The sequence below is a fragment of the Coffea arabica genome, chromosome 7e (assembly GCF_036785885.1).
Source record: "Coffea arabica cultivar ET-39 chromosome 7e, Coffea Arabica ET-39 HiFi, whole genome shotgun sequence".
Lineage (NCBI taxonomy): Eukaryota > Viridiplantae > Streptophyta > Magnoliopsida > Gentianales > Rubiaceae > Coffea > Coffea arabica.
This window is the reverse complement of record NC_092323.1, coordinates 9,800,495-9,814,346: the sequence shown is the minus strand read 5'-3', so window position 1 is coordinate 9,814,346 and position 13,852 is coordinate 9,800,495. Positions and strand designations below refer to the sequence as shown.

At 37.2% G+C, this 13,852-nt stretch overlaps 1 protein-coding gene and 1 long non-coding RNA gene across 2 annotated transcripts; one reads left to right on the top strand and one right to left on the bottom strand.

Moving 5' to 3' along the window:
- Positions 1-5,350: 5,350 nt before the first annotated feature.
- Positions 5,351-8,245, top strand: LOC140004339 (CSC1-like protein At4g35870). Its single transcript, XM_027223272.2, has one exon. The coding sequence runs from the start codon at positions 5,761-5,763 to the stop codon at positions 8,206-8,208; it is 2,448 nt and encodes an 815-aa protein (XP_027079073.1). The 5' UTR covers positions 5,351-5,760; the 3' UTR covers positions 8,209-8,245.
- A 523-nt stretch (positions 8,246-8,768) lies between these two features.
- LOC140011025 (uncharacterized) lies at positions 8,769-10,579 on the bottom strand. Its single transcript, XR_011818254.1, has 3 exons — positions 10,175-10,579; positions 9,286-9,700; positions 8,769-8,815 (listed from the first exon to the last, which is right to left on the bottom strand). It is a non-coding gene; the product is annotated as an uncharacterized lncRNA (long non-coding RNA).
- Positions 10,580-13,852: the final 3,273 nt, after the last annotated feature.

The following is a 13,852-nucleotide window of genomic DNA, read 5'->3' as shown; positions in this document are numbered from 1 at the left end:
ACAAACAAATTCACAATGATGCACAAAGATATATCAAATTTAAGCACAATAAAGAAAACTTAATTAAAGAGAAAGGATAAGAAATGTAAACCAAATATCAAACCAATAGCCTCTTCAATTGATGGCGATGCTAACCAAGATGTACAAGTGAAGGCTCACTCCTTCCTCACCCCAAACACACTTTGGTTGAGCCAAGGAGTTTTACAACAATTCTAGTTAACCCTCAACAACCTACACTTGAAAGATCACTCACCCAATTAAGAACTATTTTATACAAATGAGGCAACCTTCACCAAGGTTTTACCACTTCAAGTGATAGGTTCACCTTCACCAAGGTTTTACTCCTCCTAGAGAATAACCTTCACTTGAGCAACCTCACAACCCAACTTCCCCAACCCCTTATACAACCAACAAAGAATCTTTCTACTCAAAAATCTCACTTGTAAGCTTGTATTTTGTGTTGGCAAAAGTCTTTTTTCTTCTTGTGCTTTGGGGTGTTTATAAAAGGTGAGAAATGGCTCCAAAAGGCTCTCCAACGGTCAAATATTAAATGCTGTCAAAACTAGCCGTTGGCCTGTCGGACGTCCGAACCACCTGTCGAACGTCCGAACCCTGCGTCCAAACCACCTGTCGGACGTCCGAACCATGCGTCCGAACGTCGTCAGAGAGTCATCAAATCTTTGCGAAATTTCTCGGACGTCCGATGCGATCGATGTGCGTCCGATGCGTGCGTCCGATCCTTCCGGACGTCCGATGCTTCCTCACAAGCGTCCGACAGAGTTTCCTTCTTGATGTTCTTCATCCTTTCGGACATCCGATAGCTTCCTTTCGGACGTCCCACATGAGTGCCCTGTTTTTGCTTCTTCTTTTGTGCCACAAGAATCTGTTCTAACAAATTGCTCACATAAAAACATTAGCCCAAATCTACATTTTAGTTTGTTAATCATCAAAACCAAGGATTGATCGACCAAGGCCAACAAAATCTAATACATTTGAGTGCATATTATATTCAGTGATAAGTGAATAGCTTATCACTTAATTTTAGGAGCAAGTTTTGTCTAGAAAATTCAGTACCACTTAATTCATTTAAATATTAAATTTTTAGTTATCAAACGGTCTGAATATAGACATTTTAAATTTCAATAATATTATTTTTGTTGAATAAAAATAATGCCACATCATTACTCTATAAGGTTAGAAAAGGGAAACTGATCGCCAAATTATTGGTATATGTAAGAAGTGATATTATGATGATTTTTTTTTTTAGACATGATAGAATATATTATACACCTACTTCTATTCTATATTAAGGGGAGTGGGGAACCTAAAGAGGTCCAAGGAAATTTCGGAGGAGACTAAACTATTACCAACTCAGATGGGTGCCTACGCTCGTATTGGCAAACTTTTCAGCAAAGTTTGGATTTTTTAGAATGCAAGTTAAAGAATTTGATTTCTTAACCGACACCTAAGTAGAGCACTAAATCTCTCTTTGTGCGTTGATATTATGATCAATGACGATGAGAAAAGCGATGATACTTATAATTACTCATTAGAAAAACTCTTTCTTTTCTATTTTCTTTTTCTTAGCAAACAATTAAGGTGATATGAGAGAATCCTAGGATGTGCTAATTGATTTGTCACTTCTAAATTCTTTGTGGTTCTTTATAAGATATTTCATACAGCAACTCTTCATGACTCAGACTCTTAACCAAAAGCTCTCGTGATCTTTACTAATATCAATTCTAAAGCATGAAACTAATTTTGTATGCATCACTAAAGGGTGATTTTGCAATTCTTCTGACAACATATAAGAACCAAGAACAGTGTTTTTAAGCATAAATTAGATATTTGAATGATAGTCCAATACACATGCACCGGTTAATTGGGAATTATTGAGGATGTCAAGAAATTGACTTGTCTAATATAGATGGCTACATTTTGACCGTAACCAACTTTGGCAAGAACTTGAAAGATTCATCACCACATCAATCTGGCCTACCCCGGCTAAAACCTGTTAATAAATGAATCAACTCAAATGTAATTCGGAGGTTAAGACTTTCCGGTTGGAAAAGTTTGAGAAAAAATTTAGGACTTTCATGTTGATGACATATTAAGGTGGTACGAGAAAAGTCTTCTATTTGTCCAGATAAAGAAATACAGGTAAGTGCTTCCCCAAATAGACATAATTCCAGCATGAATATGGAATTCGGAATAATCTTTGGTCTAATAGACTGATTTTTCCGTTCAGTACCTGGTTTTCTTCCTCTTGCATCCCATGCACATCAATTAGTAATTTAATATCCGTACGAGTTCATTCCATCAGCAAATCAGAGCATCTCAGCCATCCTGTGACAGAATTACCTAAACAAAACAGAAAGAAAATGATAGGGCCAAATAATAATGCCGCCGGCCTTATAGACTTTAAACCAATCTTGACTCCCGAAAGGGAACACCCCACCAGATAGCAGTGTGGAGCCTGGCCGCAGCAGCATTCTCTCTGACCGTGGACTTATAAACTTTTGCAAACGGCTTTATCTGATGAAGTGCTTTGCCTGTGAAGGGTTTTGCAGGCCGGCTAGATGCTCCCGCCCCGCGTTACCTCTTACCAAGTAGTAATTGTTTATGTTGACATCGATCCTGGAGTGATAAAGGAGTCAATCACTAATTAACGTAGGAGACTTCGTTTTCTTCGGAGAGAAGAAAAGAGACGATAAATTGATCATCGCAAATGTTGAACGTGATAAATGAGCTGAAACTAGCCCAATTTCAACGCAACCTCTTTGGAATATATACTGAAATGCACTCCCGTCAGCAGTCTTAAATCCATAATCACTTTGACAAAAATCCGGCCAACCGAATCTAGCTACCGAACAAATAAGGGGGGGAAAAAAAAAGAAAAGGTCGAGGATTCTTCCTGTTTTGAGTACTTTGAAACTGTCATCAGACATTACCATGCATGGAGAATATGTAAAAGAAGTATGGTTATGTAAAAGCACGTCATTTGTGTATCCAAGGCATCGTTCTAGCAGTATAACGGCATTTTCGAGATGAAAATATTAGATCCTCTACCCCTGAATTACACAAGTTGTTGTGAAAAAAGTGACTCCAGATATACAGTGCTCTGATCACAAGTCTTTAGAGAACATGATGCAAGAACTCACAATTCTCACTTAGGTCCTTTCTTTGGTCAGAATATCACTTAATTCCTGAAGTTAAAAATCTGTCTGGTCCATAAACTCTTCCATCCGATGCCTTTGCTGTAGCAATTTGAGGTGCAAGTTGGGGTGATGGCCAACTAAATAGAATTGCATGTCCAAATAGAACGACGAATCTGGAATTCTATGACTGTAGGGCCAGGGGACCAGATGGTTATCATCAGATGGACACTGGTAATATCAAACTCAAAGAACCGGAATTCTTGAAGCATGGATTTTCAAGGATCATTTACAAAAATTTGCACGATTCCTCTGGTCATAGATATGGCCCTCAGATCTTGCTTCCCAGAAGTTTGGGGTAGCCTCAATATAAGTATTACTTGTGCATCAACTGTTATGGATAATTATGAGATGGGATCTTTCTCAATGTCTTGCACATTTGGAGAGTACAACCACAAACAACATTCTTGACTAGGCTGCTTTAAGTGTTCGATTGCACGTTGATGACGATTAATTTGTACATACATGCGTAAATATAGTAGTAGCATATTAATGAAAACACAAACGCTTCGTTTGAATTAGCTATTTTTGGAATGTTTTTGAAATATTTTACTGTAACAGTCTATTTTACTTTAAGTGTCCAAACTTTTGCTTTGCATATCCGAAAGTATAACAAGCACGAAAGGCAAAAACATAAAGTAAAATGCAAGGTGAAGTCTAGAGAGAGTAAATTATCAAATTTTTATGCAATTACCCAGAGAGCTCCTTAATGGTGGTAGGAACCAATGATAAAAACTGTATTATGAAGTCTGAAATGCAACAAGTAGTATCATAGGTTGTCTTTAAGACCCAATCTAACTTATAAGACCGCTAGCAAGGTAATGGTAAAATTTTTAATTTGACTCTTAAATCCTTTTTTTTTCCCTCTGTCCCTTTATAAGACTAACAAAGAGGTACTATCAAATTAGAGGACGGTGATTCTGTCGAGATGATTGTCTCGAAATGATTATCCAAAGGTTTTAAAGTTCAAACCTTACGACGGAGGAGGAAAAAGAATAGTTTAAACTTTGAAAATCAAGTGAAAGAGTTCAGCCTAATTACTTTGGTGGAAGATATTGCTCAGTTAAGAGGGTTGTTTCATATGTGCTCTTTTTGTCTAGTTAAAAATGATAAGTATCACTTAAACTCTAAGATTAGCAACGATGCCTTGGGCATCACTTTAGACGAGGAACTCTTGTTTTCTCAATGTCAAGAACACTGAATGTAAAGTTAACTCGAGACTTTGCTCGCAATTGTATATCTTTTGAAAGCAATATAACAACTATCGTTTCGGGGAAAAAAAAAAAAAAACTAGTGGGCTTATCAATTTAGCTGGGTCTGGTCATTCCTTCTCTCTGCCTGAGTCTGGCCTTATTCCATCTGATTACACGGACAAGTTACGGATCAAAAGGTCCAACCCAGTAAAGAGTGCTGTGACATTAGACATAAAAAATTGACATTATCCGCACTTTTATATAAGAATTTTAAACTTTTGCAGACGACTCCCACTTTTATGTCTTGTACCCTCAGAACATGATGCAGACGAGACGAGCCTTAATTAAGATTTGGGAGAATAGGATATAGCAACAATTGAGAATGTTTGAGGCTAATCTTCTGTTAGTATAAAACATGAAAGGGTTTGAGCAGTTCAAACATTACTCTCATATAATAAGTTAAGACACATAAAACTCATCAGCATTTTGGATCCAAATCTTCTATGAACTGAGTTGGGTTCCTTCCGAATAACAACATAAAAGATTCTCGCATGGAGTAAAAGTTTTCCACATTCATCTTTTCCCCCTAATTTTTTGTAAAGCTTAACTAGAAGGGTATTAGGTTGAGATTTATAATGTTATGTGCAAATAAAATTGAGTAACTAGTCAACTAATCTAATCATTAAACTAAGTTTAAGTGCAATTTTATCTGAATAACAAAATAAGAATAAATTTGGACGCTCCTAAGTAACTCCATCAACTCGCCTGGACTGTCATTTTTTTTTTTTAAAAAGAGTTTTGTAAGAAATTGCATTGTAATGATTTAATACATGTGAAATAAAACAAGACTGAAAAAATGATTCCATGAAAACGTAAAAATCTTTTAAGGAAAAATGCCAATCCAAAACAAGATTAATTGTTAGCTTTCCCAATTCCAATTTCGTTGCACTAAAAGGGGAAAAAACTGTCCTCATCACTAGCGAGTAGATAGTACTACTCGGTTGAGGCGGTTTGATTCGTTAACGAATCGAGTGTATGATACTCCATCATTGATGACGTGACAACTAACCCCAGACTCATCATCTCCAGATAGGTTTCCTCGTAATTAAACCTCCAGACAGATTTCCGGCTGACCCCTTTCTCTCCCAGTGGCGTATTCGACCAAGAGAACTGAACAGATGCTAAAACCCAAACCCTAAATCCTAAATGGATCAAATTCCCAATCTTCCTCAACTCGATCCATCCAAATTCTCTCAAAATAGTCCTTGATCATGAACTCCTAAAGAAACCCAGAATTCTTGCCATTAATTTCCGTGTCACCGGCTGAACATTCGCAGTCGGTCATCGCCACGATGACCAATTACACCGTCCCATCACTTCCACCGTCCGCCTCCTGGGGCGACGGAGACTTTGATTACGATACGGCATGGTACGGGAACATCCAATACTTAGTTAACATTTCCGCCATCGGAGCCTTAACGTGTCTCCTCATCTTCATCTTAATTAAGCTCCGAAGCGACCACCGCCGCATGCCCGGCCCCACCGCCATCGTTTCTAAGCTCCTCGCCGCCTGGCACGCCACCGGCCGAGAGATCGCCCGCCACTGTGGCGCTGATGCAGCTCAATTTCTCCTTATTGAAGGTGGCAGCTCTGCCCTACTCCTTTCCCTCGCTGTGCTGGCCATCTCCGTCATGCTTCCAATCAATATTTACGCTGGAAAGGCTTCTTTGGGAGACGAATTCTCGAAAACCACCATTAATCATATCGAAAAAGGTTCGCCTTTGCTCTGGGTTCACCTTATTTTTGTTGTAATTGTTGTTTTTTTGGTGCATTATGGTGTGAATGAGATTGAAAAAAGATTGAAAGTCACGAGGTTGCGAGATGGGCATGGTAATCCTAGTGACCCTGGTGCAAATTCGAGTGCAATATTTACTATAATGATACATGGGTTGCCAACAACTTTGGGCTTTGATAAGACCCCATTGGTGGAATACTTTCAGCATAAGTATCCAGGGAAGGTGTATGAAGTTATTGTTCCGATGGATTTGTGTGCATTAGATGATTTAGCTTCGGACTTAGTGAAGGTTAGGGATGATATTTCAAAGTTGGTGGCAAGGATCGAGTCAAGAGGATTTCTGGATGAGGTAGAGGAATATGAGGATGCAGGGAATGGAAGGGGATTGTGGGAGAAGATATGTTTGTTGTGGAGGAGAGTGGTAGATTTGTGGTATCGGGCTATGGGCGCTCTGGGGTTTTCTGATGAGGAGAGATTGAGAAAGTTGCAAGAGTTTAGGGCAGATTTGGAAATGGAGATGGCAGCTTATAAAGATGGCCGAGCAAGGGGTGCTGGTGTTGCTTTTGTGGTGTTTAAAGATGTCTATGCAGCTAATAAGGCAGTTCAGGATCTTCGAAATGAAAAGAGAAGACGGTTTGGAAGATTCTTTTCCATTACAGAGTTACAACTTCAAAGGAACCAGTGGAAGGTAGAGAGAGCTCCACTGGCAAGTGATATTTATTGGAATAACTTGGGTTCATCAAAACTGTCTCTAAGATTGCGTAGAGTGATTGTGAACACATGCCTTTTATTGCTACTTCTGTTCTGCAGTTCTCCACTTGCTATACTTAGTGGCATTAGCAGCGCAGCACGGATTATTAATGCAGAAGCTGTGGATCATGCTGAGACTTGGCTGGCTTGGGTGCAGAGTTCAAGCTGGCTTGCATCCTTAATCTTCCAGTTTCTGCCCAATGTACTTATTTTTGTCAGCATGTATATTGTGATCCCATCTGTTCTTTCTTATCTTTCCAAATTTGAGCGGCATTTGACCGTGTCTGGGGAGCAAAGAGCTGCGCTCTTGAAGATGGTTTGCTTTTTCTTGGTAAACCTCATTCTTCTAAGGGGTCTAGTTGAGTCATCACTGGAGAGCGCTATTTTGAAGATGGGACGATGTTACTTGGATGGGGAAGATTGCAAAAGGATTGAACAATATATGAGTGCCTCTTTTCTTTCAAGATCTTGCCTTTCATCACTTGCATTTCTTATTACAAGCACTTTCTTGGGAATATCCTTTGATTTACTGGCTCCAGTACCTTCAATTAAGAAGATGCTCCGGAAGTTCAGAAAGAATGATATGCTCCAGCTGGTTCCGGAGCAAAGTGAACTGGAAAATCATGACATTGAAAGTTTGGAGAGGCCTCTGATTTCTGAAGCTGCAGCTGGGGTAATGACAAGCAATAATGGATATTTACAACATTCTGCTTTGAACGGTGTTAATTCACCAGGTCAAGACATGTCTGAATACCCTCCTGTTAGCAGAACCTCACCCATGCCTAAGCGAACTTTTGATTTTGCACAATACTATGCGTTCAACCTCACAATATTTGCCCTGACCCTCATATATTCCTCCTTTGCTCCCCTTGTGGTTCCGGTGGGAGCTATATATTTTGGTTACAGATATGTGGTAGACAAGTACAACTTCCTATTTGTCTACAGGGTGCGAGGTTTTCCGGCTGGTAATGATGGGAGGTTGATGGATACTGTTTTGTTTGTAATGCGGTTTTGTGTTGATTTGTTTCTTCTCTCGATGCTACTCTTCTTCTCAGTTCACGGGGATTCCACAAAGCTGCAGGCCATATTCACTCTCGGGTTGTTAGTAATGTATAAGCTTTTACCCTCTGATAATGAAGGTGTACAGCCAGCCTTATTGCAAGGCATACAGACTGTTGACAACATCATTGATGGTCCCATAGATTATGAAGTTTTGTCGAAGCCTACTTTTGAATGGGATACTTATAACTCATAACACCAGTTGTTAATATAATTTTTTGGCATTAAGCTGATATTGGTCGTGGTATATCTGTAGATACATTTCTCTGTTCATGATCTGCTTCCATGCGTGTTGTGTAATATGGCCGATGTTTGATGTGGTATACCTTCATATGTTTTTATTTCTGGACAAAATATCACACCTAAGCACTGGTTTTTTGAAAGGTAAAGCCTTTTAATCTGATCTGACATGGTGGGTAACAGCATTTAGATCGTGGGTTTAGGAGGAGATTCTTTTAAATTATGTCTCTAAAGATGGATTCACTCTTATGGTGGTTTACGAGTGACCATTGGTGCTTTTGATATTGCTAAATGGTAGAAGTTTTTTTGGTAACGCGATTTTACTTTGAAAGGTAGATTGAACAAGTGCTGGTGGAGTGCAGGTGTAAAACAAAGCAAAAGCGAGACAGAGGCCAAAGCTACCATTGTAGGTATAACACCAACCAGGCAACAAGATCCAACAGCGGCCATCTGTGGTTTCATTGGCCAATTTTTTGAAACTACTGACAGAAATCCCTCTTCTGTTGCTTGAAATGCTTTCCGAATTACATCCACTGACATGGAACTTTGCTCTGAGGCAAACCCTAAATAGCACAAGTTAACAAAAATCAATGTTGAAAGGCTGTTTTGAGAATACAAGTCATGACAAAAGCAATCATATGAGCAAGAATACATGTGTCAACACTCACAACAAAAGCAATCATTTTAAGTGAATCCTTTAAATATGCTTCATACGTTCCAAGACACATGGAACTAAAGGTAGGACAAAAAGCATTAATTTTCCAACCATCTTTTTCCAAGACCCAATATTATTTGCTAAATTTTATTTAGCTTGCATTAATTTGCTAAAGTTACGACAAAAAGCATTAATTTTCCAACCATCTAAATTTTATTTGCTTGCATCAACGCATTTTCCAACCATCTTTTTATCTCACATACATCATATCAAAAAAGTGCTATAGTATTTTTTTCACAAAATTATCCCAAATAATCTACTACCCAAACACGCTAGCGATCAACAAATCCAGTTATGTTTCTTACATAGGTCACTTACTTTTCAGATGCTGAAATAGGTGATCGTTGATGTATCGCGATGTCTCAGGCCCTCCATGACCATCATATACTCCAACAAATGTTCCATAGGGACCAGAATCAAGCAAACTCAATGAACCTGATTCAATCTGGCTTTGATCCTCAAGCAAATTATTGGCCTGGACAACCGCCATTGAGAAGTCACCAATTAAGTGCTGTCCAGTGTCTTTGTACCAAAGAAGCCCATCTTGCCGGCCTGCAGTGTCCGAACCTGAGTGTGCACATCGGTCTGAAGAGGGCCGGCAGCAGGCCTTTAGAAATTCTATCAACCTTGATAACATCCCTCATTTCAGCCCTGCTTACCACCAATTCTTCAACATCCTAATTGGATGCAAAGAGTACAATATCTAACAAGCTCTTAGAAGTATTTGCCACACCTGCAAAATGATTGATAACACCAAATAACCCCACAAACATATCAATTGACAACGAACTGATATTAATTCCAAGACCATACAATTGATTAAACATGATGGCTTTATAGGTAAATTTAGACAAAACACATCAGCACAATAGGACAAAACTTTTTAGAAACCGAAAAAATCGTCTTCCTTAATTCTCAAAAAAGGAAAATAGGCCCGACCGATATCCTAGCACCTTCTTGATTTGAAGACAATATAGAAATAGAACCACCAATTGAAGCTAAAACTAGGGGTCAAATCTACCCAATACAGTCCATCGGAGCAGACAATGTTTTGGTCAGAGAACTGAACCCATATTAAAACCCAAAACCATCCACAAACAAAATTGAACGGTATCAGCAAATTAAACAAAACCAGTCACAAATAAAGCTCACAGCCTTTTCTTTAAAAAATTTGAACTTTAAAACAGTATAAAGAGAGAATACTCACAGTTTGGTTAGGCCTATGTTGTGGTCTTTCCTGGTCAGCTACTGAACAATACCAACTGAAAAGGATGGAGATCTGAAAGATGTAGAGCAATTCATACGCTTGTAAAAGGGTTAGATCTATAGATCCCTCAATCACCTTTCTGTACAAATATGCACAATTGCATAGATAAAATATCAGAAATTTAGCTTCCTATTTGCTTCTGGACAAAAGCGCTTTATTATTTTCCTCTCTCTTTCCCTTGGATTTCCTGTGGGTTCAGTTGATGATGAAGAACTAACAAGAAAGAGAGAGATGAGAGGAATAAGTAGAAGTAGATAAAGGAGTTTTCTTTCTCAATCAGAGTGCGTGTTTTTATTAGTAGAATTACTGACTGAACAAACCAAGCCAAGTGTTGCAGTATTAGTCTTGTTTTTGTTTCCTATTGGAGTGTTGTAAAAACTCAGCAGACAAAAACCTCAAAATATATTATTCATTAGTAAAAAAAAAAAGAAAGAAAGAAAACCAACAAAACAAAAAGAAAAAATTGATGGCTGTGTGGGCTGTTGCCATGGGCTCCACCTCCACACATGATGACCCAGACAGGAAAACTCAGTCCTTGTACAGAAACAAACTCAAGAAGTTGATGGAGAAAGTTGATTACTTGATTTATTAAGATAAGAAGTTCAATTGGCAACTGCATTTTATCCTCTTTTTCAATTTTGGCAAATGAAGGTAAATCATCAAATTCAGTTGTTTCTCAAGTTTTGGGAAAAAAAAAGCCACCACTCTCAGAGTTAGTGTTAAATGATTGAGGAGGGTCTGTCTACTTTCTTACCTTGGCCTTTCTTTCTTTTCTTTTCTTTTCTTTTAACAGAAATTTCTTTTCTTTTCTTTTCTTTTCTTTTTTTCAAAGAACATTTGCATTCATTTTCACCTTGCTCACCTTTGCTTTGAGCTGGCTAAGGAACCACATGAGCAAGGAAAACTTCAAGATGTTTACTCAACCTTTTGTTCATTATGCCTATTTGGACAGAAGATTATTTGAAAAGAAAATATAATAATGATATAACACATTCTATAATTGGATATGCGCGGATAAAGAATTGGATTGGAGTATTTTTCAAAAACTAGTTTTTCAAATATAATAAATTTTTTTAAAAAATACTCTAAAAGGTAATTTAAAAATTAGTTTAAATTTTTTTAAAATTTTAAAAAATATCTCAAAATATATTCTATAAACTCTTCTTCTCTTAAATATTCCAAAATATTTTCTGAAAATATTCTAAAATATAATCTAAAAATTCTACTACAGCAAAATTTTTCAAAAACACCTCAAAAAACAGTTAATCCAAACGGAGCCAAACCAGCTAGCATGTAGTTGCATACATTTAATGTTCTTTGCTTTTCAGTGATTATCCCACCTTTGAATAAGATGACAATCAAATGAGCATATTTATTGGATTCTAACCGAATGCATTATTGAATTAAATTGATCATGGTATATGCTGCAACCTTGTGATCATTCTAGACATCAACAAAAGATTGTAAGATGCTCGATGCTTTCAACTATAAAATTAAAGCTAAGATAAAGTAAATTTTGGCCCAACAAATTGAGACGTTTCATTTAATCTCCTTGTTAAATTGCTGATGCCACTAATGGATTCATATCTATGTAAACTAGTAATTAAGGGCGGCTAAAGACGTGCAAATGGCACATAAAGGAGAAGAAGGATATTATTGTTTGGTTGAGAAAGTCTCAATTTAATAATGAAGGTTGAAATCTCGAGATTTAGAGATTTTAGATTCAAATTTCTCTTAACTTCACTGCTTTTGAAATTCCATCCTTCTTCCCTGCTAGAGAGAAAGGAAAAAGAAGAGCGAAATGATTGTCTCAAATTCTAATAGACATCGAATCCTTCGAAGTGATGTTATGTTTTTGTCCATCTTAAATGGAATGATAAAGGGATTTTGTCTATGATTGTCGTGCATAAAAACATGGTGGTTAAGCACAAAAGCATTCTTTAGGTGAGTCCAAATTTCTTAAGCTCCTACCTTTTCCTTCTTAAGCTCCTATAATAATGAAGTTTAACAGTATTGTCGTCGTTTGAGTATGCTTTCCCCATCTTTTGGGAAAACGAAGAATTGCGAAACGACACTCTACCATTTACAATTGGATCCTCTTGAGATATTGACACATATCCGTCTTGTTTCACGCCTGAACTTGCACTTTTTACGTCATAACCTACTTGCAATTTTTTGCAACTTGGCAGGACACCCTACGTGCTTTAACAGTTCCTTGTGCGCAAGCTATTTCTATTCCAAGTGTATAATAAAGGAAGCATATTTTTGTGTAATTCACAATATTCCCAAAACAAAAAAATGAGGAAAAACAAATAGAAAAGGGGCAAGATCGAGGAAGCAAGCAATCAAGCAGCAAAATCAAAGAAGAAAAAAAAAACTGATCTGTTGTTGTTTACGCATTTTGTGATGAACTGTGAACAAAGATGAACTGTCGATATAAATGGTGTCAATTAATTACTATGTACTTGGTAAGATTCCTATGATAGTTAACTATCCTATGATAGTTAATTATTCGATCTGTTAATCTACATCTCATTTAACTTAACTATCCTATGATAGTTAATTATTCGATCTGTTAATCTACATCTCATTTAACTCTACATCTCATTTAACTTTATAGGATGATAATCTTAACTAACCTCTCAACATGTTTATGCAACATCCAAGTCAACCCCTCCAAATATAGATCATCCAAGATATAGGATTGGAGAACGCAGGGCCTCTCTCTGGCTTAAAATTAAATGTTGTCTAATGTTATGCCAGTTTCTCATGCGAAACATTATTGGTTCATCAATTTATTTCAGACAAAATCCTCAATGGTGAGCTCTTTTTAGTTTTTATACTCTTTTTTTAAGAAATACCTATAAACCCCAGAGTGACGTATAGGCCCCGTTTGACAAGTGAGTTTTTTGGGTGTTTGTTTAAAATTTTACTGTAACTTACCGTAGAAGTTTTTAAAAAAATTTTTAAAGTGTGTTTTTTTTAATATTTTGAAGTGTTTAGTTTAAAATTTTTGAGAAGTTTTTTGAGGTTACTATACCTAAATTATAAACTCACCTAGTTACCTATTCCCTTATATAATTGTACCATTAAACATATTCGTTTTATTTTGGACCATGTAATGATCCAAATTAACTGTATATATTATCTGGTCGTCCAAAAATCTATTTTCCTCTTAGTTACAGCTGAAAAATAAAGGGGGTAAAAAAGGAGAACAAATATGAAAGCCAGTTACCCGACTGTGTTAACAAATTACTTGACCAAGTACGATGAGATATGAGTAAAATTAAGAAGTACTAAGATGATAGTTTCCAAAAATGGAAAGTTGCCTGGCTGGCTTGTGGCTCCACCTTTCGGGCTGCTGCCATGGACGATTTACGTAGTTTTGGACTTGACCACAGCTCATAAAAGAGCCTTCTAGTACACCACCAACTACACAGGCTGAGCCCAGCCCATAAATACCCGCTTAAGGCTAAGTTTGGGAGTTTATGATAGAAAAGAAAAGAAGGGAAAACTTAAGTTATGAGAGAAGAGAAGAGAAGAGAAGGGATTGTTATATTGTTTGGGAGTTTTGAGAATTAGTGGAATGATTTTGAATATGAAAGTCATTAAATATTT

Bases quoted from the DNA above. Each gene is read 5' to 3' on its own strand.
- LOC140004339 (XM_027223272.2), top strand. From the start codon at position 5,761: ATGACCAATTACACCGTCCCATCACTTCCACCGTCCGCCTCCTGGGGC.